This window comes from Engystomops pustulosus, chromosome 3, assembly GCF_040894005.1.
Source record: "Engystomops pustulosus chromosome 3, aEngPut4.maternal, whole genome shotgun sequence".
NCBI classification, from domain to species: Eukaryota; Metazoa; Chordata; class Amphibia; order Anura; family Leptodactylidae; genus Engystomops; species Engystomops pustulosus.
The window spans coordinates 145166429-145194402 of NC_092413.1; the positions used below are offsets into that span (position 1 = coordinate 145166429).

Sequence of the window (27974 nt, forward strand, 5' to 3'; positions counted from 1 at the left end):
TTTATAATAGACACTAGTTTTCGCTTTTAAACTGTAACCAATAATCTTTGTGCTTTCTCACTGCATGTTGTATAAATGAGTAAGGAAAAATAATCTGAATGAAACTGAAGTCTTTTATTGCAGCAGCACCATAAGCTTAAGTACAGTCATTTCTTCTTTTTACCTCCTTTCTTTCCCTTTTTGCCTGTCTCTTTCCCTTTTTTGCTTTTTGTTTTGGCGTAAGGTCCCAGGTTTTTCCGAACCATTAATCCCCTCCACCAGGCTTGTATCTGTAAAGAAAGACAAACCATGAAGAAATTCAGTGGTGCAAAACGTGTGTGTATGACATGACATTTTTTTCATATTTACAAAAAAAAAAAAAAAAGTTTTTGGTGTTTGAGGTTTTTGTTCTAACTTCTTGCTAAAATGTAAGCCTAGAAAGGCAACCCTGGGGGAACCTTGGGGACCTTCCTAAGACCCCAGACTGCCATGACAACCACCGCACCATGGGCAGGGATTTCTCTCCTTCTCCTGTCAGCGGCAGCAGAGGAATCTAAACATGGCCGCCATCAGATAGCATGTCCATTTGTGGGGAGAGGTTAAATGTTTTCTGTTACTTCTGGTAGGTATCCTAAACTGTTTACCTTAATGACACTTGTTAGTTCCATCTTCTCCTGGTTTTTCTGTTGCTCGGCCTTTTCTTTCTCTAAGCGATCTTCAGTAATCACAGTATCAAACTCTTCATACTACAGGAAAAACATAATGATGCAGGCTACACAATTCCATGTACGAAAAAAACCTCATGAATAACAAACTACATAAAAATAGAGGGAGACATATTCACGGCTGCGCATCTATTCTTAGTGATGTCTGTGGGGGTTTTTTTTTCCCCCCATAGCTTCACTTTGTATTCTGCTCACTGCATGTTAGAAAACCCCAGAAATATCAGTTTCAAAGATGTACTCTATGAACTCTGGCTCATAAGGCATGGAAGCCCTGATAAATGTCACCCATGGTGTGTGTATATAATGTACGTATGTGTGTGTATGTATATACAGTATATGTCTGTGTAATGAATGTATGTGTGAATATGATTGTAGAACTGTATCTATAAATGTATAAATGAGTGTTTAATTGCATAATAATACACATGTTTATACAATCACATACATCAGATTAATCAAGTCCCCAAACGCACTGAAATAACATCACAAAAACGGAATGACCTCCCCATGTCTAAATTCATTGGGATCATCCAAACTCATGTTGAATTGGGTCTTCTTTCAGAAAGGCCTAGGGAATGGGTTAAAGAGGATTTCCTATCTTGAGTATTTGACATATCCACAGGACTACCCAAATATAGTACTGGACTACCCAAATATAGTACTGGACTACCACATAAAATCTACCACATTAGGGTCATTTCACACTGGCATGTTCGGTCACAAAGAGTGCAGTGTCATGTATCACAGACAGGACTCCACAGTGCTGAGGACAGGATGTGCATCGTAGGGATATACACTCACCGGCCACTTTATTAGGTACACCATGCTAGTAACGGGTTGGACCCCCTTTTGCCTTCAGAACTGCCTCAATTCTTCGTGGCATAGATTCAACAAGGTGCTGGAAGCATTCCTCAGAGATTTTGGTCCATATTGACATGATGGCATCACACAGTTGCCGCAGATTTGTCGGCTGCACATCCATGATGCGAATCTCCCGTTCCACCACATCCCAAAGATGCTCTATTGGATTGAGATCTAGTGACTGTGGAGGCCATTTGAGTACAGTGAACTCATTGTCATGTTCAAGAAACCAGTCTGAGATGATTCCAGCTTTGACATGGCGCATTATCCTGCTAAAATGAGCCATCAGATGTTGGGTACATTGTGGTCATAAAGGGATGGACATGGTCAGCAACAATACTCAGGTAGGCTGTGGCGTTGCAACGATGCTCAATTGGTACCAAGGGGCCCAAAGAGTGCCAAGAAAATATTCCCCACACCATGACACCACCACCAGCCTGAACCGTTGATACAAGGCAGGATGGATCCATGCTTTCATGTTGTTGATGCCAAATTCTGACCCTACCATCCGAATGTCGCAGCAGAAATCAAGACTCCTCAGACCAGGCAACGTTTTTCCAATCTTCTACTGTCCAATTTCGATGAGCTTGTGCAAATTGTAGCCTCAGTTTCCTGTTCTTAGCTGAAAGGAGAGGCACCCGGTGTGGTCTTCTGCTGCTGTAGCCCATCTGCCTCAAAGTTCGACGTACTGTGCGTTCAGAGATGCTCTTCTGCCTACCTTGGTTGTAACAAAGGCAAACAAGAGGACGGCGCCTCGTGTGATACTGTGAGGACAAGGGGAAAGAGGTACGTATGGTATCCAATGGAACCACGCAGAAAATAGGGTAGTGAACCCCCCTAGAGGTGTGCTCACCTTATTATAAAGTTAATGCGCTTTTAAAGTATCCGTAAGCTGCCCTTCAGCGTGCTGGTGTTTAACCTAAGTTAAACCAGTGATCCAATAGACAGAAGGGGTGGTTTAGAAAACCAAAAGAGGGCTGGAACGGCGCTATTCGGACAAAGGTCTTCAAGAAGGTTAAAATGCTTTATTCCATAGTAGACTCGTTTCGGGCTAATCAGCCCTTCTTCAAGTACAATTGGATAAAATAGGAGGTGATTTTCAGCGGCAGCTTAATCCGCCATCTCTGTAAACCCTAGAGATGGTTGTGCGTGAAAATCCCAGTAGATGAGCAGTTTCTGAAATACTCAGACCAGCCCTTCTGGCACCAATAACCATGCCACGTTCAAAGGCACTCAAATCACCTTTCTTCCCCATACTGATGCTCGGTTTGAACTGCAGGAGATTGTCTTGACCATGTCTACATGCCTAAATGCACTGAGTTGCCGCCATGTGATTGGCTGATTAGAAATTAAGTGTTAACGAGCAGTTGGACAGGTGTACCTAATAAAGTGGCCAGTGAGTGTATAATGCAAGCAGCCAGTTTCCCCACTAAACAACATTGCTCTCAATGTAATCATGGTTTTATTATGGCACTGCTGTTTTACGGTGAATGGGACTCCTTGCATCCTTCTTAATTAAATATGACTCAAGAAGTCCCATCCTTAGCAGTTGGGTTGGTCTGTGATTCATAGACAGACCACACCTACGTGAAACTCCCCTAAGAGATACATTTTTGTGTTAACCTTACCTGCTTGGCTAAATCAGTGAGTAGTGAAAGGTCATTTGTTCTAGAAGTCTTCAGTGTGTTCAGTTCGGCCTGTTTTTCTTCTGTGTCTTTGTCATACTTCTCCATCCAGTATTCCAACTTTTCTTCCAGCTCCTGATGATGGCAAAGCATAATAACCAACATGTTATCCTCATATTATGGATTGGAACCTATACACATCAGAGTTGCACAAGGCATTAAAACTTCAATACTTTTACTTTTTCAGTACTGGAAAGTTTTCAATAGCAGTGCCATGTTATTTTTAGATACTATGTTGTTCTAGGGATTCCTGATGTAGTAGCTGCTGGACATTGTTGGTTCCTGCACTGCTTAAGAAAATCCTCTCTGAGTCAGCCCTGAAGATCAGGAACCAACGTAACCGCGGAAAATCACTTGACCTGTCCATGTGTGGAGATTTTACATCTGAGGGCTCCCTCTGATGGTGCATTCACACGTGGTGTTAACCATGCGTTTTCAAATGCATCACAACAGTAGATTTACCTGATTACATTGCTGTAAACATTGCACTTTGAAAACACAGATAAGTAAACGCAATGTTGACAGCAGTGTAATTAGGCAGATCTCCTCTTCACTGCTGTTGTGATGCATTTGAAAACGCATGCGTTAACACCACATGTGAATGCACCCTCAGAAAGAACTCTAATATTCTAGTGGCCTTTGTCAAACCATAGAGCTGCAGAAGACGTATACAGGCAGTCCCTGCAAGTCAGGACACTGGACTTACAGACGACCCCTAGTTACAGACAGACCTCTCAGCCCACTGTGACCTCTGATGCTTTACTTTAGTCCCAGTCTGCAATGATCAGCTGTAAGGTGTCTGTAATGAAGCTTTGTTGATAATCCTTGTTCCCATGACAGCACAAAATCTAGAAAATCCAATTGTCACAGGGACAAAAAGATTTTTTTGTCTGGAGTTACAATGATTAAATATACAGTTACAAATACAAATATATACAAATTCAACTTGAGAACAAACCTAAAGAAACTATCCTGTAAGTAACCCCGATACTGCCTGTATTGGGTATTGTCTGAATTGTACTTACTTGCAGAATAAATGCAACTTGTAATTTTTATCTTACGGTGGATGGTGAAAAAATTTAGCCAACTAGTCTCAAAAACAAGCCCATAATACTAACAGGATAATAACTTAGGGCTTTTAATTGATGTTAAAAATAAAACGGAAAGATTGCTCTGTGAACGAATTGGTGGTGTCCTGTAGAGTTTGAACACTAAATTGTCCAATTCTTTGATTTGTTTTCCATGTGCTATGTTGTTAATAAAGCAATAGTTGTCAAACCCATAGAATCTTTACACAAAACTCTTATGTTTGAGTAATATCACCAATGTAAGTAATGGTTTACTCACCTGTTGGTGCTGCCTTAGGAAATTTTCGATCTCGACATGGACTCTTATCTCTTCATCCATCTTTTCTTTCATTTTCTGTGAAAAAAGACAGTTTGGATGAGGTTAGATTTGTCACAGTTCAGAAACTGGTTATTGGATTTGTATTGCCATAAAAGAAAAGAATAAATTCCTGCTTCTTGTTTTCCCATTTGTTAGCAGCCTAAGGCCGGTGCCACACGCATCGCTTTGCCTGTGTTTGAAAACGCAAAGGCAGACAAAGCCGCGCCTACCGGAGCACGCCGCGGCCCGATAGCATCAGCGTTTCTATGGAAACGCCTGCGATCGGGAACAAGCCACCGGTGTTTTGCATTAAATTAACGCAAACCACCAGCGCCTCGTTCCCGATTGCAGGCGTTTCCATAGAAACGCTGATGCGAACGGGGCGCGGCTTTGTCTGCCGACAGCACACGTGGCGTTTGGAGCCCATTTTTTGGGCCGTTTAAGCAGTCTGTTAAAAACCGCATGCGTTTTTTGACCAGTTTTAATTAAGATTATTGGTAAAACCTGTCAAAAAACACATGGGTTTTTTTTTTAACGGCCCCAAAACGGGTTCCAAATGCCACGTGTGCCGCCAGCATAAGGGCTCATGCATACAAATGCTGTTTTTGACATGTGCTAGCAATTGTTTCAAATTTTGCGGCAGATCCTATTCCTGTCCATGTTGCGGCTTGAGTAGTCTACCCTCCTGTCATCAGCTGGTAAGCAGAGCTCGCATTCTGATGGAACAGGACAGGACTTCATACAACCCCTAGTTACAGACGGATCTCTCTGCCCACTGTGACCTCTGGTGAAGCTTTCTGGATGCTTTACTTTAGTCCTAGGCTGCAATTGTCAGCTGTAAGGTGTCTAAAATGACAAAGTATTGATAACTCTTCTCCCCAGGACAGCACAAAATTGTGAAAATCCAATTGTCACATGGACAAAAAAATTTTTGGCTAGAATTATACCTACTAAATATACCAGTTCCGACTTGTACGTACGTAAGCCGGGGACTGCCTGTACACACGTTCATGTACAGGCATCCTGAGAGTATGCTCTATTTGGATTGAAATGCTGCAGGTTTTCTGCAGTGGAAAACATTCCATTTGTTGCAGATTTACCAAATTTTCTTTGTGAAGAGAAATTCCCACAAAGAGAGGATTCCTGCACGGGTTTCATCCTGCTATAATACTGCTATAACGGAGGAGCAAATCTACAATGCAAGCGGTTCTGGTGATGAGATGGCAAGATATGTGAATTTTATATGGTGTTATGCAGTGTGCATCAACCTCTTATCCCTAAAATGTGATGTACAGTGATGCAAGATTTGTTGAATGCAGTTTCCTGACACTGGGTAACAGCCTTGGGTAAGGGAAAAAAAGCCTCAATTATTGTACCCAGATAGTATGTCATCCAGCTGTGATAACAATCCCTGTATAAGCCATAAGCAAGATTGAAACAGAACTTTTTATTGTCCATTTACTTGGCTCTGGCTTCATTTGGGTGACTGTCTTTTTAGTATTTGTAATCCGCAGGCATTTTCTGGGTTATTATATCTTACAGAGTACCCTATAAACCCTGCTCTAATATGATTGGGTTACGTGTCATGCGTTTCAGTAAGCCTCATTCTTCAATGTACACCTGGAGCTCCATCTGTAGGTCAGACTCCGCTATGTTGCACTTTTTCTGTGTCTGGGACACTTGAAGTTCGGTGTCCTTCTTTATGTATTTGCCTTCCATGCTGGTTTTAGCTTTCATCTCCTGCAATTGATCCTTTAGATGGGCAATCAATTCAATGCGGCTCTGAGAAATAGAACAGAAGAGATATATGTAACATACAAGTTTTATTTGGGCCTGGTTTTATTGTCTGCTATACAAGGAGACACGACATATGCCTAAACATCCATTGTGAGTTGTCATATGACGTCTGTCTGACCCTCTGTACATAAGATATATTTATTTATTTTTTTTAAAGTATATTATATTTGCTTGTTATATTGACTGTTGTTGTCATTTCTGGGAACATATGTCTAATTAATCTGACGCGTTTTCTACTCCTTTTGAATCCTTTGACGAATGAACCATAATATAAGATATCCTTCATATAAAAATGTATCACCTGCAACTCCACTTTCTTTTCTTGTTGCACGTCTTGTAACTGCTTTTGTAGCAATTTAATCTTCTTTCTGCCCTCCTGTTCTCTGAAATAATAAGGATAAATATATAGGTATATTATATGGGTAAAGGACGATGTTATTGGATTCGAGATGTCCACCGGGCTGTTGGGTTAGTGGGCTATATTTAGCGGAATTAGCAGGGCTAGGTCTTATGTGACAAGTCAGTAGGTATCCTAATTTTTTTGTTTACACCACAAATCGTGTTCCTGCAGCACAGGACTCTGCACAGTCTGTGATCAGGGATTGTGTGTACTTATATTGATTTATGATGCACTGAGCTTCTGAATTGCCAGACCGCTACTGTACTTTAAGCACATAAAGTTGTGAGGTTAGTACATTAGAACTGTGGTTTGCCAACCAATCTGTATTATCCACTATCACCTTGTTATGGTACTGTAGAGGTTTGCTTTTTTCTCCTTCTCAATTGCCACAGCATCCTGAAGACTCTGAAATGATCCAGACTTTCCAAGCTCCATTAACAGATCTGCAATGATGTCCGCAGCAAACTGTCTACAGGAGAAATAAGAAATGATTATGGAACAACATATCCACATCCATTAACTAGCATTCATAACGGAGCTCACCATATTGAAATACCAGTGCTATAACCTGGAGCAGTAGGGATCTGGTCTTTACCTATCTGCCTGGACCTTCCTTAGGTTGTCAGATGTTAAAGGGTTTTGTCTTGCAGCCTTTGTGAATTTCACATTGCTTGTTTTCAGCTTTTCACTAGTTTCATGCACCTGCTCCTTTAGATCCTGCAACTTGCTTAAGAGCGGTGGTGGTGTTAACTGGACATCTGCACGTGTTGCCATTAGTTCTTCAAAGTTTCCTTCCATTTGTCTCTGAGTCTTCAAAATTTTAGCAATTTCACTTCCGACAATCTAAGACAACAAATAAATGATATTGCTATGACTGATGTAGTTCTACTACTTCTGTGGATGAACAGTGGTTTTCGGTACCTACCTTGTATAACTGGTTAGAAGCAACCAACCACCAGAAGGGAGGGATGCAACTTGGTCATGATCTCTTTCGTACAAATTCTGCATTTGACACAAGTTTGTACAAAAATGGAAACATTTACATCCACTAGTATTTTCTTCCGTATCGTTTTGTCAGAACCTTTTAGGGTTGTACAATGTATCGAAACTTCTGTACTTGTTCAATACTTTCAAGCTCAGAATCATTTTTGGTACTAAAAAACTTTGGCTGTTGTACAGACTCCTAGTAGTTGTCTGCAGGGGAATCCTTTGTGTCAGATCAGAGGTAGGAAAGGGATCATGTCATCAGGGAAATATCATTAACTGTCTAAATATGGTGTTTCTACATCTCCCAGGGCTTCCCCTGACACATGGTCTCTAAATTATTTCATGTTATGCAATTAAATATTTATTTTGCCCAGTCAGGATTTGAACTCACAACCTCCAATCTCTACCTGTCATAGAGAGAGTCTCTATCCACTAGAGCAGTGATGGCTAACCTATGGCACTGGTGCCAGAGGTGGCACTCAGAGCCCTTTCTGTGGGCACTCAGGCCATCACCAGAGAGGACTCCAGGTATCTTCCTGCAGTCCCAGACAGCCCAGGACTTGCTGTGCACAGAGCTATTTTAAAGTGACAGCTGTACCTGGGACTATTTTCTGCTTTATTGGGGTCCTCAGGGGCTGGTATCAATGAAAACTGTGACAGAGAAGGGAGTATAAATCACAAATTACATTTCTGTGTTGGCACTTTGCGATAAATAAGCGGGTCTTTGTTGTAGTTTGGGCACTCGGTCTCTAAAAGGTTCGCCATCACTGCACTAGAGTATGGACTTACTAGTTGTCAATGGAAGGATTTTATCTCCACAGAGTTATAGTCTTATACAAGCTCAATGCACATAGTGATTGAGCACTTGTCATGTCGTATATTGTCATTATACTAACGGGGGCTGGCTACATACTGGGAGGCTGTGACCAATGCATTTCCCACCCTTTGTTTATACTCAAGTCAATAGGTTTTCCCAGTTTTTGGTGGTAAAATTAGGTGCCTTGGCTTATACTCGAGTACATATGGTAATAAACAAAAGCTTTCCTCACAAATCACTTGTTGATTGTTACTGATTGCATGTTTTGGAAACGCATTTACGATTGGGCTGAGCCCCATCCCAAGGCATTTGCAATGTGTTTCTCGACGAGAACGTGCAGCTGGCGTCCCATATTGGAGTTTTATATGCACATTTTTATCGCTCTTTTGTGAGTATGTTTTTAACCTAAATAAATCCTGAATGTAAACTGTACTACGCTATCTGCAGGTGAATTTCTTCCAGCGATCTACCGCAACATATGTTGCATACGGAGGAGGTCACAAGAAAAACGCAAGAGTGTTGGTCTGAATAGCGGTATATTCTTATCGGAGGATTCAGGAATTTGTGCTGGAGGAGTGTGAACTGCTCTATTTTGTGAGTGACATATTGGAAGAAAAAGACACACGGAAGCAAGGGAATCGGGAGCTCCGGTCAGAACTCGTTTTCTATGTTTTACAATTTGGGTTTACTGGATCAACCCTTGACTGTTTGTAGCTCCATGAGAGAGGTGTGCAGCACATAGCTGTTATTGCTATATTTTTTTGTTTATATCTGATCTGTCTTCTCTCTTTTTCTATGTATCAAATTCTAATAGTATGTCCAGATGCTAAATTAAAGTTTATATAAACATGTACCCTGATAATCTAAGCACATTGTCAGAACACATCATCTCACAGCACAGAGGGATCATGAAGTGTCTGCTTAGAGCGTCCCCATCCACACTCTGGAATCTTACACTGAGTTATAGGAGCTAAAACAGCAATGTAACTGAGTAAAATAGTAAAGTAAGGGGGTTAAAAATTCTTTATTGTGTAAACATCACTAGGGGACTGAAATTTGAGAATGTTCTTTCATGCTCAACCCCCTTCAAGGGACATATAGTGTGCACTTAGTTCTGGCTATTGGGGAGCTCTTGTAATTGATGTTGAGAATCTTAATACAATGATATTTCAAGGATATACTTCAGCCTTTTTTCCCTTTTTATATTCAGGTACCTACTTACATTGTTTCTCCCTTGGTAAGAAACTGGCATGATATATCCTAGGACAGAAAGCTGATCCAAGCTGTCCTCCAGCACTGTGCACACCCGCAGGACATCCATCACAGGCAATGATGCCATCTCTTCTAGGGCTTTTCTGTATTTTTATGACACCTATATAGGAAGACAATAACAACAATACTTAACCCTCAGAGTACATCAATATATAGGGGGCACCTTAAGTCTATGTTCACACTTGGTATTTTCATTGCTTTTTTTACGCAATAAAACAGCTGATATTTGCTTAATTACATTTCTGTTAACATTTACAAAACGCAAAATTAACGCAATATTAATGCTTATGTTACAATATATTTAATATAGCTAGGAGAACTATTTTTAGTGAACTGCACCTAATGATCTATCTCACTAAATATGGTTGCACTTCTCATCAATACCTCCACTGCTCACTAACAATACACTTCATCCTATGCAACAGGATACCATGTTTCCCCCTCAATCTCCAGAAACTGATGTACCCATTTTCCAAACAGTCTATCAAAGGCAATTAATACCAATACACAATGGTGCCCAGTACCTACAAATTAACTATAAACCCTATAAACTATATACAAAATGGTATCTCAAGGACCTTTACTTAACCCCTTCTTGACGTAGCCATTTTATAGCTTAAAGGAAACCTACCACTTGTAGTGGCAGGTTTCCGATGGCAATACCGAGCACCAGCTCAGGCTGAGCTGGTGCTGGAGCTTATTTTAGTTAGTGTTTTAAACCGCGGTATCGCGGTTTAAAACACTTTTTAAACTTTATAGCCGGCGCAGGCAGGTACGCGCTCGGCGCTTACCGTGCGCGCGGCTATATAGGAAGTGAATGAGAGCCGCGCGCATGGTAAGCGCCGAGCGCGTACCTCCATGCGCCGGCTATAAAGTTTAAAAAGTGTTTTAAACCGCGATACCGCGGTTTAAAACACTAATTAAAATAAGCTCCGGCACCAGCTCACCCTGAGCTGGTGCTCGGTATTGCCATCAGAAACCTGCCACTTCAAGTGGTAGGTTTCCTTTAAGGCCTATAAGATTACAACAGTGTCTGGGTTATGAGTCCTGGTTTATCATGCTTGATTTTAATTGTAGATTTCCTTTAATAGAAGCTTTTCCAGGTCCTCATTAAACACGGAGATGCTTTGTTTCAAGAAAGATGGCCCAGAAAGTTGTGGAAAGTGGTGTCAGACACTGGATGGGTCCAGAGTGCAGGAATGTTAGTGTTAGTAACTGGTGATAGCTGAAGGCATCAGTTTTTGATTATCGAGCCATCTGGCAACCCCGTATATGAGCTGACAATGCAGACCATATATTATGGAGCCGGTTCTATTCCTGCCTGAGTTAGTGGCACAACCCTCACCAGCTAATGACAAGTGGGCCAAAACGTGGATCCGTTGTTTGTGGCCCATATTCAGCATGTTTGTGTACAAGAATATCACTTCACTAATCCTATTCGTCTTCCAGCGCAGGAGGAGGACATATAGTCCCTGCCCGGACGAAATTTTTCCAGGAGCCACCAAGTTTATTGTAGTGAAATTTGATGCGATGGCAGGGTCTGCTCAATCCTAATAACAGCTATAATAATAATAATTGCTAATCCTAATAATGGCTACAGTTTTCTATCATCAAGATGAGGTTTCTTTATAAGAGACAATTACACATGTGAATAAATACTGATGAATAATAAACTTCCGCCCCATTATCAGTATGTGGCCGGGGTGACACTGCTCTTCTACCACAGGATGGTGAGTTACCTGTCCCGGACACCGCCGTAGTCACAAAGTCGCGTCTTGTTTCCATGGTCACCGATGCTCCGCCCCTTGGGCCTTTCATAGCTTCTCTATCTAGCGCCGGTTATTTTGTATACATCTCGGTATATCGGTTATTGTCCGGTATATGCGGGCCGAGTATAACCCGTTATTTGTAAATGCAACTACATGACTCCCCGTGGTTTTCGTATAATCCGTTCAGGCAATACCACAGACACCTCACGTACAGGACGCTTCTAATTTCCCGGCGTGCTGCGCGCTTTCCCTTCCTTTTCCTCCATCTTGGATTCCGGAGCGGGTGAGGGGATCTGTATGTCTGCTACAAGTCGGGTGTTTTGTGGTGGGTGGCCGTGTAATCCGCGGAATAGTGGCACAGGAGGGTGCGGCGGGCCCCGCCTGCTGGGCTGAGGGGTGCAGCGCTGCGGTGTGCGGAGCGATGGCTGTGATATCGGGTGGATAGAGCGCCGGCTCCGGCAGGGGCTGAGCTGCTGTTGCTGCGGGTAGTGCAGTGTGTATTGCCCGGTTGCGGCGGCCCTGTGCTACAGAGGCCGTGTCCTGCTGGTAGCCCCGAGGAGCCCCCGGCCGGGCGGTGCTGACTGAAGCGCTGTCACTGCGGCTTCTCTAGTACACATCTCATCGTACACACGGCTGCAGTGCACTGCGTTACGCGTGCGGCTCTTACTGGCTGCACAAGGAGTATTCTAGTCTAATAATCAATGACTGGGCCAAGTCCTTTGGACCCGGCCTGTAGTACGTGAGCCCCCTGCCTGTCATTCTCTATGTGGCCTATAAAGTGCTGTAAGATGTGTTATAACCTGTAGAAGTGCCACTTGTCACCTCACTGCCCTGTGATCCATTGCTGCAGTTCAGGGTCCCTCAGTCTTTGGCTGTAGGCTCCAGTGATTAGATGGAGCTGTTACTGGTAAAGTTTGCTAGTGGCTTCCGTTAAGGTGCATTCAGATGTGGTGCATTTATAATCACATCTGAAACATGAGATTGCTATTAAATCAAATTATTAAAAAGTTTCGTTATTGCTGGAAGGGAAGGCGCCTGTGTTATGGTTGGGATACAGCTGCTTCCTCTCTTAGCAATGAAGAAAAATGCTTTCAATCCCGCTAAATGTAGTAATGCTACCAAAGCTGCCACATGTGACCATTCTGTACCATTATTTATAAGGGTGGAAACAAGAAGCCACTGGTGAACAGCAGGCAGGGTTATGCAGTGCCTGGTATGGGGCATATTAATGAGTTGTGCAGATTTTGTCGCTCTGGGTTTCACTGGAAATCCGATTGGACCAAGCCATGTCCCTGGGTGTTTTGCATTGTGTGTATGAACGCGTCCTGAAGTTCTATGTTCATTACTTTTTAAATTCACTTCTGGCTTTGGTTGTAAACCATTTTAAGTGCTTGGTATCTGTCCATTGAATATGTACACGATGGCTTTAGTAATGGAGTAAATCTGTCTGACCCACTGTTTGCTTTCTGTTGCAGTCCAGCCGGCATCTGGATACTAACTACTCAAAATGTCTAGCGGCAGGTAAGTGCATGCAGTTTTGTGATAGCTTGCATTGCTTTCTCTTCTGAACAGTGGACTAATGTGTGTTTCATCCTTTAGATTGTGGTGCAAAGCAACCTTTGCTGGCTACAAGAGAGGCCTCCGCAACCAGAGGGAACACACAGCCCTCCTGAAGATTGAAGGGGTCTATGCTCGTCCTGAGACAGATTTCTACTTGGGCAAGAGATGTGCCTATGTGTACAAAGCAAAAAAGTAAGCATCATGTCCTCAAGTGTAAATCAGACCAAGCGTAAGACTCCATTATACATAGATCCTTAACTGGAAAGTCAGTCCATATTTTCTTTTGAATCTCTCCCTGTGTTCTTCTGGGGACAGGATTTTGCCCTCTAATTTTCATTCCCTGTAAGTTTGGAACTTGCTGCAGTTTTTTTTTGTTTTGTTTTTGCGGACTTAGAGTAGCCAGATTTAATATTGAGTTAATACCAGTAAATGTTCCATCATGTTAACACACTTTTTTGGCACATACTGTTGTTGAAGGCAAAGCTTGTTTTGTAAGGTTTTCTTTATGCTACCTTTATGGTGTTGCTTTATCTCCAGTCATCCATATAAAAGGCACTAGGAGTTAGCAACAGATGTAGCAGTGTTACACTGCTAGCGTTATCGGAAACCTCTAACTCTAGCAGACACTGCCGCGCTGTACGATAGAAACACCAGACTTTTAGTAAGCAGCTCCTAGTGCCTTTTTATATGGGTGACAAGTCCTCTAAGTTTTTTCACTTGTCTTGTGAAAATTGAGCTTGGTATTGGTGCCTGTCCTGTAATTATGTTCATGAAGGTGCGCTGCATGGCCAGATATTAGGAGACTACTGCGATGGCTCCGGTTATTTTCTGTTTTACTGGTATACATAGGTTCCTGGTTTTGTGATTGCCATAGAGGATATGTCTGATCAGCAGCATCCCTTAGAAGTGTGCTCTAGTTAAGAATGAGCAGCCACACTCTAATTCAGGGGCTGGGAATTCATATTCCTATGGGGCCACATGACACAGTGGAATTATTTGAGGGTCTGACTAATATACTAATTTCTATACAAAACCAAATGTCATCATCTCCTTATTCCCCCTCTTATATTGGCCCCTTCTCCTTAAGCCCTTTGCAAAAAAAAAAAATCCTTACCTGGTGGCAGCCCTCTACATTGCTGAAGTAAGGCAGCCAGCAGTGACATGGTTACGTTGCCGGCGCTGGGAGTGGTGCGGTACAGTCCCTAGTGGCAGAACAGGAATTAATTCCTACTCTATCACGGAACAGCAGTCGGATGCAGCATACATACATGTGCCATACAGTAGTAGGGCTTGTACGTTCCCCTGTCCCCACTTGACCGCCTCGCCTGATTGCAGGGAATGTGACCACAATCGTGGGAAGCGCTCACACAGGTTGCTTCAAAATACTCAGCGGGCTGCATGTTGCCAGACCCTGCTCTAGTGGTATAGAACACTTTCAGGCCTCAGTTAAGGGTCAATTGGTCAGACACCTCTCCTCTGCTCACATAGCACCCTTCACTTGAGTGGAAAATCTTTAGAATTCAATGTTTTCAGGGTTTTTTTTTTATACTGAAATTGACAAGCAATGGGAATGCGAGATCATTTGCAAAATCTCTTAATACTTCTAGTTTTAAAAGTCCAGGGAAGTTTTAGTGGGAAACCAAATTACACAGTCTATTATAAATTGGCAATAATTCAGCCAATGCCACAATTTTGCTATTCAAATTTTTCAGATTTGTTAAAGCATGGTTTAAACTTTAAGGCAGAAATGGCAGCAGATTTCTTAATACTATCCTGCTAAGACCACCGGGGTAATCTTGTCTGTTTGTTAAGGATGTCAGCACTCTATGCGTACTGATAAATGACAGGATGTACTAAACAGTGGTTCTCCTTATTTCTTTAAGCAACACGGTAACCCCAGGAGGCAAACCAAACAAGACTCGTGTCATCTGGGGTAAGGTGACCAGAGCCCATGGAAACAGTGGCATGGTGCGTGCCAAGTTCCGCTCTAACCTGCCTGCCAAGGCCATTGGACATAGAATCCGTGTGGTGAGTACAAGTCATACATATAAGTTGGAGTATTTGGCATCCCTTCTGAAGATAAAAATGTTATTACTTATGTAGTGGACTCTGCATCGATTAAGGCAATGTCAGAGCCCCTAAGCTTTTTCAGAGTGCAATATACTCCTGGAAGTATTGTTCAAGTGCATGCACCAGACTTCTGGATCTACTGCATTGGTGCAGGGTAATGAAAGGATTTAGTCACCAAATGAAGGAAGGATCTAAATAGGCAGTGGGTGTATGTGAAGTGCAGCAGGGTTGTTGATCATGCGCTGGACTCAAAATATTTATTAATACATCTTGAGGGTGGAGCTTCAGAATGAAGTTTTGTACAGCGGCTATTCATGGATGAGCTTTTTAATGTTATCAATAATAGATTCTTTTTAGCTTTCTCCTTACTGTACAGATTTATACTTATAATTAACTCCTTTGCGCACCAGGATGTACTATTATATTTTTTTGTACGTATTCTGATACTAAATTCCTATTTTATTAGATCTTTAAAAGTAACTAAATGTTTTCAATTGGTTTTAATGCATTTTTCTCCCCTTTGTTTTGCAGATGTTGTACCCTTCAAGGATCTAAACATTCTGTACAAATAAAAGAAAGTTCTGGATCTTTTTTTATGTTGGTGGCTTTTGTTCTCTCAGCTCATTAATGGTTGACTGTAATGAATGTGGCACACCTTACACAGGACGTGAGTCTTTGCGTTATACAGAAATAAGATAATCCTTTATTAGTCCCACAGTGGGGAAATTTAGTGTTGCAGCAAAGAGAGTGCAGTACAAACAATGGCAGAACAATAATATTAGGGATAAATAAAGAAAAATAAAACAAAGAAAAAAGGGATAAAAAGACAAGCAATCAGCAGTTAGGTATTCAGTATGTGGATAGGAACTGCAGGTACTGGTTATGTGGTTGAGCACAGATTACTTCTGTTTGGGCCTTGTTTGTTGAACAGCCTGTTCACAGCCGGGAGGAATGACTTCCGATGATGCTCCCTTTTTTCACTTGGGGTGAAGCAGTTGGTCACTGAAGGTGCTATCTAATGCCACCAGTCTCATGCATGGGATGAGAACTATTCTCCAGAATAGATTTCACCTTATACAGTATCCTCCTCTCAGCTACCACTGTCAATAGCACCCCAAAGACGGAGCTGGCTTTCTTTATCAGTTTGTCAAGTCTGCTCCTCTCCTTAGCTGAGATGCTGCTTCCCCAACAGACTACACCAAAGAAGATGGTTGATGCCACTATAGAGTTGAAGGTCTCAATAAGTGCCCCCTGCACTCCAAATACCCTCAACCTACTTAGCAGGTATAGGGGGATTTAAGGACTTCTTGTCTGCTGGCAGAACTGCAGCACCGGTACTGTATTAACCTCTTGCTGCATTTGGACATTCCTGTATGTCTTGTAGTGGAGGGGGAAGTATGAAGCGGCTGAGCCCTGTTCATACTCAGCAGGTGTTTGCTGCACAGAGGAGCAAACACCCACGATCTGTGCTAGCCCTTTCATTGCCTCTGGCTGCATGTGGGCAACCCCATCTTGGCTCGCATTGTTACGTTATTGTGGGAGTGGAGATCCCTTGGCATGACAGCTTTGGGTCATACAAAGACAGAGGCTGTCATGCTATCTATTACGATGTGTGATTTGTGCATTGTAATGTTGTGCAAATTCCCCATACTGTAGTACAGCAGTTTATGGTGGGATCAGATATCCTAAGGTTAAAGTACTCTAGGGGGCCTGAAAAATAGTTTAAAAAAAGGTAAAATTTAAAAAACCTAAAAATCCTAATTACCCTTCTTTCCCTAGAACTGATATAATTGAACAGTAAAAATCATAAACATGTTCTCTATCGCCCCAAAATGTCCGATCTATTGAAATGTTTTTCCTGGCGTTTAACCCTGTAAGGGAAAATATCAAAGTCGAAATGGCACCTTTTTGCAAAATATAAGAAAATCAATGAAGTACTTAAAAGGTTGTACAGTCCTCAAATGGTAGCATTGAAACCGTCAAAGTTGCAATAAATTACACAACCTGCAGCTCTGTACACCGAAGTATGAAAAAGTTATTAGCGGCAGAAGATGGCAAAATGAAGATTTTTTTTTTCCACAAATTTAAAAATTTGTAACTATATGAAAACATTAAAAAACCTATACAAGTTTGGTATCTCATTGATCGTAGTGACCCAAAGAATAAAGTAGACATGTCATTTGGGGTGCACAGAAGAAATGGTGCCAATGCCTTTTTTCATCATTTTCACTGCATTCAGAATTTTATTTCCCTGCTTCTCAATACACGGCATGGAGTATACCTTCACTATGAAGTGCAATTTGTTACGCAGAAAACCCACACAGCTCTTTACATGGAAAAATTTTAAAAAGTGGGCAGTGAAAAATAGAAATGAGAAGGGGTGTGGTCTTTAAGGGGTTAACATGCCAAATTCTGGATAGGCATTCCACAACACATAAACGGGTCCTTCACATGGTTATTGCAAATTAGCCTGAGGGCTCCATTAACTTACAATCTTTCATCCTGGTGGTAGGTGTCCTTTAAGGATGTATCGAGAGGGCTCATGTTATGCCGAAGACACCTGCCATGTTTGGTCCCTTAATGTTGAGCACTGAGTTGCCATGATCTCATGGAGGCTCTCGTAGAGCACTTTCTATTAGTCTTCTGAAGGGAAGTTGTAGAAAAGCTGTATATTCGCAGTATAATTCAATACAGTTTTGATTTCTGATACAACTGTGTATTGAAGTATAAAAAAAATTACTAGCATGTATATTTTTTACATTTTAGCAAAAACTTAACAAAATCTAACTTTACAACTTCACCCCAGCGCAGAATTTGCTAGATCCTCCTGTGGTCTAAGACAGACATGGACAAGCAATGCTCAGCACTATTTTAAAACGACACCTCCTTGGCTGTCAGGACTACACGAGAAGGTCTAGACAGAGATGGATTATCATTGGAGCTCCTGCTCTAGGTCCCCTGATTCTTCCTCTTCAGGGGACCCTGGAAGGAAGCTATAATCCAAATTTCTCCATCTTTCTATTGTATTGGTGTCCTTAGGACGCCAACACAATTGATACAGCTGGGATCAATAGGTTACTCCATAAATTGCCATGTTGGCACTTTGAGACATAAAAGTAGGTTTTGGTTGTAGATTGGGCACTCTGTATCTAAAAGGTTCGCCATCACTATTCTAAGGAATAGGTAAACGCTGCCGTGCACTGCCGCCTCTTCAGCATTTATGTGGCATCAGATGAATAGGAACCACAGTTGTCCGCCGTGTACTGGAGAGGAGGAGGAGGTGACCCCTCTCTCCTCCATAACAAACAGCAGTGCACGGCCGCACTTGGGAAAAGATAAAATATGCACTATCTTTTCCAGGTGTACGGTGGCGGGCGGCCATTGCCGCCTATGGGGACATACATGTTGCAAATTTGCGGCCGTGTGTACTTGCCCCCAGACGGCCCTCTGAATGATCCCATGCAATGTGTAGAAGAGCATTAGCTGAAGTCTGCCTAAGGAAGCATTAGCACCTGAGTGAAGTTGCCCCCCCCTCTCCCCCCCACCTTGTTTAAATCAAACAAAATTGGCGTCAAACGCTTGTGCTGGTTTGTGCAGCAGAAATTTTCTGCCACTATCGTTTTTAAGATATTGATGAAAGTTTTCAGAGGTCAACCAGCCCCCCACATTGCCCAAACCAAACTGGTGCCGAACAATTCTGCTACGTTTGTGCTGCTCAAATTTTTGGTTATGCTGCTTTTGTTTTGAATAAATGTACAAAAAATTAAAGGTCAAAAGTTCAAGCAGCCTCTTCTTACACACACACACACACACACAATCACAACCAAAACTGGTGTCAAACGTTAGTGCTACGTTTGTGCAGCAAAAATTTTTGCTTGTGCCGCTATCATTTTTAAAGGTATGTTCAGGTGTTTACATATGTTAAAGGTGTTTAGCTCCTTAACCCCTTATCACAGACACTAGTTTTCAGCTCAATGACCAGACTCGATTTTTCAAATCTGACATGTCTCACGATAATTGGTTATAACTTTGGAACGCTTTAACCCTACTCGGGTGATTTTGAGAATGTTTTCTCGTGACACATTGTACTTCATGTTAGTTATAAAATTTAAGTGATACGTTTTGCGTTTCGTTCTGAAAAAAAGTGAAAATTTGGCAAAAGTTTGTAAAAATTCTTCATTTTCCAAGTTTGAAATGTTCTGCTTTCCAGACAAGATGTAAAACTACCCAAAAAGTTTGATAATTAACATTTACAGAATATCTGCTTTATGTTGGGATGATATTTTATGCGTCCGGTCATTTTTCTAGGATGTTATGAGGCGCAGAACTTAAAATGTGAGTTTTGGCAATTTTCATGAAAATTGCCAAAACTCACATTTTGAGGGAAAACTCAGCTTTCAGGTGACTTTGAGAGGCCTTAATAATAGTAAAACCCCATAAATTACCCCACTATAGAAAGTTCACCCCTCAACATATGTAAAACAACTTCTATTAAGTCCATTAACCCTTTAAGTGTTTCACATGGGTTAAAAAATATGGACCTGTGATTTAGAAACTATAGAATTTTTTTTGGAAAATACATTCATTTAGGCCAAAACTGACATTTTCAGAATAAATTAAATGATGAAACGCACTGCAACGCTTGATGCCCAATTCCTCCGGAGTGTACTGATACCCCATATGTGGTGGTAAACTGCTGTACGGGCGCACGGCTGAGTATAGAATGAATGGAGGCGCCATTCACAGCAGATTTGTATTGTCACATTGTACGACCTATACATTTTTTTTCTTTTTGGTAATGCGAACATATGAGGGCTTATTATGTACGGGATGAGATACAATGTATAGATAATTTATTTTGGGAGTCTAAAGCTAATTCATGAGATTTTATTAACTATTTCAAGGGGGACACAAACAAAATCAGCAATTTTTTCCCCCCTCTCACCGTAACGTAAAAATAATATTTTATCTTTATTCTCTGGTTCACTACGATTGCGGTGATACCTCATTTATATAGTTTTTCTTATTTTTGCTCAATTTTCCTGAGCAAAACCAATATTGGAGAAAATCGCATTGTTTTTACTATTGACAACTTTTCAGGGCCATAACTTCTGTATTTTTCTGTTGTCAGTTCTCGTTGAGGGCTTATTTTTTGCGAAAACAGTTGTTCTTTTCAGTCGTATCATATTAGGGAACGTAACTTTTTTTGATCACTTTTTAGAACATTTTTTGTGATGGTGTTTGAGGTTTTTTTTTTACGTAGTTCACCGAGCGGGTTCAATATTGATTTAGATTTATTGTACAGATTAATACGGGCGGTCATTAAGGGGTTAATGATGCAGCCGGTTTTTAAGTTAATGCTCAGACCTTTTTCTTAAAATTTGACCAGTTTCTCTTCCTGTGGTAATAACTTTTCAACGCTTCCTTGATAACCTTGTGATTTTGAGATTGTATTCTCGTGAGATATTGTAGTTTATTTTAGTATTATCATTTCGGTGATCCTTTCCTTTTTTGGGGGGTAAAAATTCAATAATTTAGGAAAAATTTGAAATAAAATGACAATTTTCAAATTTCAAATGTTATACTTTTTAGACAAAAAGTCATACCACAATTTTATTTTTTTTTTGTAGAAACCTTTTGCCATTGGTCTTATTTTTATTATCATAATTTGTTTTACATTTCCATTTTTTTTACGGATCTGAGAAGGTTTGAAGTTTTAGTAGCAACTTCTCAGATTTTCAAGAGATTTGAAAAATGATACATTTAGTGACCAATTCAGTTTGGAAGTGCTCTATAAAGGCTTATGTACTATATACCCCCACAAGTGACACCATTTTATGAACCTAACATCTCAAACTCAGCATTTGAGAAGTCTGTTAACCCTTTAAATCTTTCTCTGGAAGCAAACAAAAATGGATTGAAAATTTTGAAATTTCATTTTTTGAATAAGATTATTTTCATTTAGCCCTAAAATGGACAAATTCAGAAGGAATTTGAGGTAAATATACATCCCAAAATTTTTGCCCTGCTTCTTCCGAGTACGGTAATACCAGACATGTGGATGTCAACTGCTCTTCAGTCGCACAGTAATGTCCAGAACAGAGTTTGTACCATTGGGTTTTTGGAAGGCCAATTTGACTGCAAATGTTTTGTGGTGCCACAGTGTACTTGAAGAGCCCCTGAAGTAACAGTATAATATAAAACTCCCAAAGATTTCACCATTTAGGAAACTAGACCCCTCAAAGAATTTATCTGGGGGGGGTGAGCATTTTAACCCCCAACATGCTGGCCAAAATCTAATGCAAAATAAATGGTGCAGAGTAAAAGATGCATTTTTATCTCAAAAATGTCATTTTAGTGCCTAATATATTGTGCCCAACCCATGGCACTTTAGACAAACACCCCAAAAATCATTCTGCAGGTTGTCCCGCGTATGGCAATACCACATATGTGCCAATAATTGACAGGCTGGGCACAAAGCAGGGCTGAGAAGGGAAGGAGCTAAATTTTGCTTTTGCAGCTCCGTTTTTACACGTTTGGATTTAGAGTGCAATGTCATGTTCGCAGGGCCTGTGAGTTATCAGTGCAATAGAAACCCCCGAGAAATTATACCATTTTGGAAACTACACCCCTCAAAGACTTATCTGGGGTTGGAGGTGAGCATTTTAACCCCCAACATGCTGGCCAAAATCTAATGCAAAGTGCAGAGTAAAAAATGTGTTTTTATCTCAAAAATTTAATTTTACTGCCTAATATATTGTATCTCACCCATGCCACTTTAGACAAACACCCCAAAAATCATCATGCGGGTCGCCCCGAGTATGGCAATACCACACATGTGCCAAAAATTGACAGGCTGGGTACTCAGCAGGGATGAGAAGGGAAGGAGCAAAATTTTGCTTTTGAAGCTCCATTTTCACCTGTCTGGATTTGGAGTGCCATGTCATGTTCACAGGGCCCGTGAGGTACCAGTGCAATAGAAACCCCTGAGAAATTATACCATTTTAGAAACTAGACCCCTCAAAGAATTTATCATGGGGTGTGGTGAGCATTTTAACCCCCAACATGATGGTCAAAATTTAATGCAAAGTAAATGGTACATATTAAAAATTGCGTATTTATCTCAAAAATGTCATTTTAGCACCTAATATACTGTGCCAAACCCATGCCACTTTAGACAAACACCCCAAAAAACATTCTTTCGGTTGTACTGAGTACGGCAATACCACACATGTGCCAAAAAATGACAGGCTGGGCACACAGCAGGGCTGAGAAGGGAAGGAGCAAAATTTGGATTTTGCAGCTCCGCTTTCACGCGTTTGCATTTAGAGGGTCATGTCATGTTCGCAGGGCCCTTGAGGTACCAGTGCAATAGAAACCCCCAAGAAATTATACCATTTTAGAAACTACACCCCTCAAAGAATTTATCTTGGCGTGTGGTGCGCATTTTAACCCCCAACATGATGGTCAAAATTTAATGCAAAGTAAATGGTGCATTTTAAAAATTGAGTTTTTATCTCAAAAATGTCATTTTAGCAACTAATATACTGTATACTTCAGGCAAACACCACAAAAATAATTCTTTGGGTTGTTCCGAGTACGGCAATACCACACATGTGCCAAAAATTGACAGGCTGGGCACAGAAGGGAAGGAGCGAAATTTTGCTTTTGGAGCACCCTTGTCACTAGACTGGTGTTGGGGTGTACCAGTACAATAGAAACCCCAAAGTATTGACCCCATTTTAGGAAAGGGCACCCTTCAAAAAATTTATCTAGGGTTGTATGAACATTTCAACCCCTGAGATGCTGGGTCAAATGTAATACAAAATGATGGGGGCAGTGTAAAAATTGCATTGTTTTCTCAAATGTGCCAAAATAGGAAGAAATGTATTCAGCCCAACTCATCCCACTGTGGATAAACACCCCAAAAATCATTCAGTGGGTTACTTCGGGTATGGCAATGCCCCATGTGTAGCAATAGTCTACAGGCTGGGGACACAGCAGGCCGGAGAAGGGACAAGCAAAATCTAGCTTTTGGAGCACCCGTTTCACTAGACTGGTGTTGGGGTGCCCCTGAGCTACCAGTATAATAGAAACCCCCGTGTAGTGACCCCATTTTAGGAAAGAGCAACCCTCAAAGAATTTATTTAGGGTTGTATGCGCATTTTAACCCATAAGATCCTGGCTCAAATGTAACACAAATTGAACGGTGTTGAGTAAAATTTGTTTTGCAATTTCTCTAAATTTGTAATTGTAGTGTTAAAAGTATTTAACCCAATTCATGTAACTGGAGGCAAACACCCCAAAAATCATCATGCAAGTTCTCCCGGGTACATGCCAATAATCTCAAAGATGGAGACAGGGCAGGGCTCGGAAGAGAATGGCATTTGGAGTACCGACATTTACATTTTTTCTGGCACCATGAAACATTTGTAGATGCCCTTATGGATCAGTACAGTAGAAACCCCTGAGAACGGACCCTATTTGAAAATGATATCCCTCCATGAATTAATCTAGGGGTGTAGTGAGCATTTTAACCCCACAGGTGAACCCCAAGGATGATGCATAATGGATAGTGCATAGTACAAAATATCTATTATGTCATCTTGTGCCCAGCTCCTGCCACGGGAGACAAACACCCCAAGAATCATGATGCAACCTCTCTCTTGTCCTTGTACCTAGGTACTTCAGCACTACTACGAAAGCGACTTCTCGGGGGTTCCTCAGAGTCGCTTTATGAGGAAGAGGTGCACAAACAAAACGTCCCCACACTCTTCCCCACTAGCAGACTCCATATCGGAGGCCATATAATTATATACCTCCAAGTCAGTGTATGACTTCTGGGACATGGTGGGGGTAGTACACAACTTACGCAGAACAACACAGAACAACGCCTGCCCCTCCACACAACGCCTACTCCCCCACAGAACGCCTACTCCTCCACGCTACGCCTGCTCCTCCACACAATGCCTACTCCCCCACAGAACGCCTACTCCTCCACGCTACGCCTGCTCCACCACAGAACGCTTACTCCTGCACAGAACGCTTACTCCTCCATACTATTACTACTCCTCCACAGAACGCCTACTCCTCCACGCTACGCCTGCTCCCCCACGCTACGCCTACTCCCCCACGCAACGCCTGCTCCCCCACGCAACGCCTGCTCCCCCACGCAATGCCTGATCCCCCACGCTACGCCTGCTCCCCCACAGAACGCCTGCTCCCCCACAGAACTCCTGCTCCACCACGCTACGCCTGCTCCTCCACGCTACGCCTGCTCCACAACAGAACGCTTACTCCTCCATGCTATTACTACTCTTCTACAGAAGAGGCATCTATAAGAGCCTCAGTTACAGGGGAAATGATCACCTGTCACTGGGGACAGGTGATTAGAGCTGTACTGGGTCTAATTTGGCCCAACAGCTCTGATTAACCCTTTTAGACCCGGCGGTCACGTGACCGCCGAGTCTATGGAGTCGCCGGCCGCGCCGCTCAGCTCCTCTATGCATCGTGCTAATTCAGCATCTCCCTTCTCCCTAGGGTCTACGGGTGCCTCTGACACCCTGAGACCGGGTCCTGCTCCCGAGATTAGCGTGGGAGCAGCAGAAACTACAGCGACGTCTAAAGACGTCGCTGCAGACTCCGGACTCCGGACCTAAAGTCAGCGGGCGGTCCGAGAGGAGTTAGGATGAACTGGTAAAAAACAAACCTAGTGACACTTCCCTGGGTTGATCACCAGGGGGAGCTAGCAAACACATTGTACTTTGGAAGAAATGAACTCTGATGACCTCTGGAAAAAAGTATGAATATATTAAAAATGATAGAGGCGCAAACGTAGCACTTAAGTTTGACACTAGTTTTGTTTGATTCAGCTTGAACTTTTGACTTTTAAATTTTTTTGTTCATATATTCAAAAATTTGAGCAGCACAAACATAGCAGAATTGTTCGGCACCAGTTTGGTTTGGTTTGGGCAATGTGGGGGGTGGGCTGGTTGACCTCTGAAGACCTCTGGGAACTTTCATTTATATCTTAAAAACGATAGAGGCACAAACGAAAATTTTTGCTGCACAAACGTTTCACACCAATTTTGTATGATTTGAACAAGGTGTGGGGGGCCAACTTCACTCAGGTAGGTATAAAAACGGTTACGACCTCCGAGGCGGGAAATGGCGCCCAAATGTCCGAAATGCGACTTTTACACCTTTTTACATCACATAAAAAATGAAATTAAAAATGATCAAAATGTCGCACAGACCTCAAAATGGTAGCAATGAAAAAGTCGCATCATTTTGCAAAAAAGTATGAAAAAGTTATTCGCGTCAGAAGATGGCAAAAAAATTTTCTTCTTTTTTGTACACATTCGTTAATTTTTTGAAAATGTATTAAAACGCAATAAAACCTGTATAAATTTAGTATCAGCGCGATCGTACCGAACCAAAGAATAAAGTAGAGGTGTTATTTGGAGCGCAGAGTGAAAGTCGTAAAAACTAAGCCCACAAGAACATGACGCACATGCAGTTTTTTTCAATTTTTCCACATTTGGAATTTTTTTGCGGCTTCCCACTACATGGCATGGAATAATAAATAACATCATGGTAAAGTAAAATTTGTTACGCACAAAATAAGCCCTCACACAGCTCTATACACAGAAAAATGAAAAAGTTATGGATTTTTGAAGATGGAGAGCGAGAAATTAGCGAAAATACCCTGCGTCCTTAAGGGGTTAAGGCAATAAAGTACATAAGGAAATTAAATGACACTATAAAAGCCCACCATCCCAGACAGCTAGTAGGTTCTACATGGTTCACCATAATGGGGGTCATAAAGGGCCCGATTTACGTTTTTGCGTCGTGTTACACGAATATTTCCGATTTGTGCCGGCATGCACGCGACGGAAATCGGGGGGGGGGGGGGGGGGGTCGGTTGACCATAAAAAAAACCTGATGGATTCGGAAAAACCCCATTAAAAAAATGGTGAACTCCAGTGCATTCCGATCCTCTTCAGCGCAGCAGCGACACCTGGTGGACGTCGGAGGAACTACCTTTGTGAATCCCGGCCGGACCCGAATCTACCGCAGAGAGCGCGCCGCTGGATCGCGAATGGACCTGGTAAGTAAATCTGCCCCAATATGTCAATCCAACCCCGATTTTGGCTGACAAAATCTGTTTTTCAAGTGACATCCTTCTGCTGTGGTTAGAGGGCATGCTGCAATTTTATTTTTTTGAATAAAACTTGAAGGGAGTTACGTAGGTAATGCCAATCTCTTCAAGAGCCTCATTATTATATGTATACAAGAGGGGCTTGTAGGTGAAAAAGGAATCTTTTGATACTTAAAGGGAACCTGTCAGTCATCAGGAGCCCTTTTTCTGTCGTCCCCATAGAGCAGTGGTGGCGAACCTATGGCAAGGGTGCCGGAGGTGGCGTGGCACTCAAAGCCCTTTTTGTGGGCACCCAGGCCTTCACCCCAACAAAGAGTTTGCCAGCTAGGACTCAATTCTTTCTCCTGTGATCCAATACAGCCCAGGGCGTGCCATGCTCAGCACTATTTTAAAGCAACATCCCTGCCTGCCAGGACTATAGGAGGAGCGAGAAGGTGTGGATAGAGATGGATTGTCATTTGAGCTCCTGCTCTGGGTCCCCTGATTCTTCCTATTCAGGGGGTCCTGGAGGGAAGCTTCAATCCAAATTTTTCCATCTTTCTATTGTATTGGTGAACTCAGGACACCAATACGATTAAAACCTGTGATTAATAAGGGATCAATAAGTTACTGCTTAAATTGTCATCTTGGCACTTTGCGACTTACAAGTGTATTTTGGTTGTAGCTTGGGCACTCCAAAAGGTTCGCCATCACTGCCATGAAGTATAGTTTGCACATGGCCAAAGTGTTTTACAATAAAGCTGGATTTTTTTCAGATGAAAGTTTACCTTTCACCCACCCCCCGGGAAACCGCTCCATCATGCGTCTATTTGAAATAGGAGACATATGGGTGTTTTTAAAATTTAAAATAGCTGCATGACTGTTTTCCTGAAGATGGGGGCTGCTTCTCTCTGGCCGCTCCCATGGGACACTGCTCTGCAGAGAGAAAGGTAATATTTCATCTAACTTTCCTTTTAATCAGTAAAGGACAGTTTAAAAAAAAACCCTTTGGCTTATTGCAGCTGTCTGTATAAATACAGCACTGAGGGGCTCTGGAATCACCTACCAAGCCCCTCAGAATCAACATAATTTTAAAAGTTGATTTTAGATCCCCGATCCCTGGTCCCTGGTTTATCAGCCTACATTTTGATGGTAGATTATTTAGTTTACATTTACTATTAGATTTTTTTGTTATGCAGTTCTGCTGAATGACCACTAGAGGACAGTTCTGTGCAGTTCCTTCCTTGCTTGAGCTGAGTTGTCACCTCTCAGTGTTCACTTGGTTTAGGTATAAAGTCCTTATACACACTTGTATTTCTTATCATATGCTGGATGGAATTCCAACAAAAGGAAAATTACATGCAGATTTTGTTGCAGACCTCTGCAAGTGAATGTGGTTTAAAAAGTAATGTAGAAACGCATACAATCAAATATTCATCATGTTACCTTTTTTCTGTGTCTTCACATGTTTATGCATGCAGTTTTTTATTCCTGCTGAAGAGCGTAGTAAAAGCTTAGTGGAGGCC

The 27974-nt window shown here is 41.9% G+C and overlaps 3 protein-coding genes across 7 annotated transcripts in view; 2 read left to right on the forward strand and 1 right to left on the reverse strand.

The window, feature by feature from the left end:
* The window catches only part of LRCH3 (leucine rich repeats and calponin homology domain containing 3), a 73963-nt gene extending 64783 nt beyond the window's left edge, over positions 1–9180 (forward strand). The window contains exon 22 of the mRNA XM_072142434.1: positions 9085–9180. Within this exon, the coding sequence (XP_071998535.1) occupies positions 9085–9165 (81 nt within the window). The 3' untranslated portion in view covers positions 9166–9180. The remainder of the gene's footprint in view (positions 1–9084) is intronic.
* On the reverse strand, positions 91–11860 carry IQCG (IQ motif containing G). Of its 3 annotated transcripts, none has more exons than XM_072142438.1 (10): positions 11649–11860; positions 9860–10009; positions 7429–7676; positions 7174–7302; positions 6735–6816; positions 6257–6418; positions 4598–4672; positions 3194–3325; positions 624–725; positions 91–269 (listed from the first exon to the last, which is right to left on the reverse strand). In XM_072142438.1, the coding sequence occupies exons 2-10, from the start codon at positions 9974–9976 to the stop codon at positions 147–149; spliced, it is 1170 nt and encodes a 389-aa protein (XP_071998539.1). In that variant the 5' UTR covers positions 9977–10009; positions 11649–11860; the 3' UTR covers positions 91–146. The 3 variants fall into 3 exon arrangements, with proteins under 3 accessions (XP_071998539.1, XP_071998538.1, XP_071998540.1); XM_072142437.1 differs by lacking the exon at positions 11649–11860 and adding an exon at positions 11553–11637; XM_072142439.1 differs by lacking the exon at positions 11649–11860 and adding an exon at positions 11569–11588.
* Positions 11856–15894, forward strand: RPL35A (ribosomal protein L35a). 3 transcript variants are annotated; one of them, XM_072142440.1, is made up of 5 exons: positions 11856–11961; positions 13154–13199; positions 13278–13430; positions 15122–15266; positions 15840–15894. In XM_072142440.1, exons 2-5 carry the CDS (start codon positions 13186–13188, stop codon positions 15861–15863), a joined length of 336 nt encoding a protein of 111 aa, XP_071998541.1. In that variant the 5' UTR covers positions 11856–11961; positions 13154–13185; the 3' UTR covers positions 15864–15894. The 3 variants fall into 3 exon arrangements, with proteins under 3 accessions (XP_071998541.1, XP_071998542.1, XP_071998543.1); XM_072142441.1 differs by having other exon boundaries at positions 11892–11973; XM_072142442.1 differs by lacking the exon at positions 11856–11961 and adding an exon at positions 11979–12003.
* Positions 15895–27974: the final 12080 nt, after the last annotated feature.

Excerpts from the sequence above, each read along its gene's own strand:
- IQCG (XM_072142438.1), bottom strand. The coding sequence starts at position 9,976 with ATGGCATCATTGCCTGTGATGGATGTCCTGCGGGTGTGCACAGTGCTG. Across the intron at positions 7,677-9,859 it reads CTTACCAAGGGAGAAACAAT|ATTGTCGGAAGTGAAATTGC; the intron begins GTAAGTAGGTAC and ends TTGTTGTCTTAG. Across the intron at positions 3,326-4,597 it reads TCCTAAGGCAGCACCAACAG|GAGCTGGAAGAAAAGTTGGA; the intron begins GTGAGTAAACCA and ends TGCCATCATCAG.
- RPL35A (XM_072142440.1), top strand. Across the intron at positions 13,431-15,121 it reads TATGTGTACAAAGCAAAAAA|CAACACGGTAACCCCAGGAG; the intron begins GTAAGCATCATG and ends TATTTCTTTAAG. Across the intron at positions 15,267-15,839 it reads TTGGACATAGAATCCGTGTG|ATGTTGTACCCTTCAAGGAT; the intron begins GTGAGTACAAGT and ends TTTGTTTTGCAG.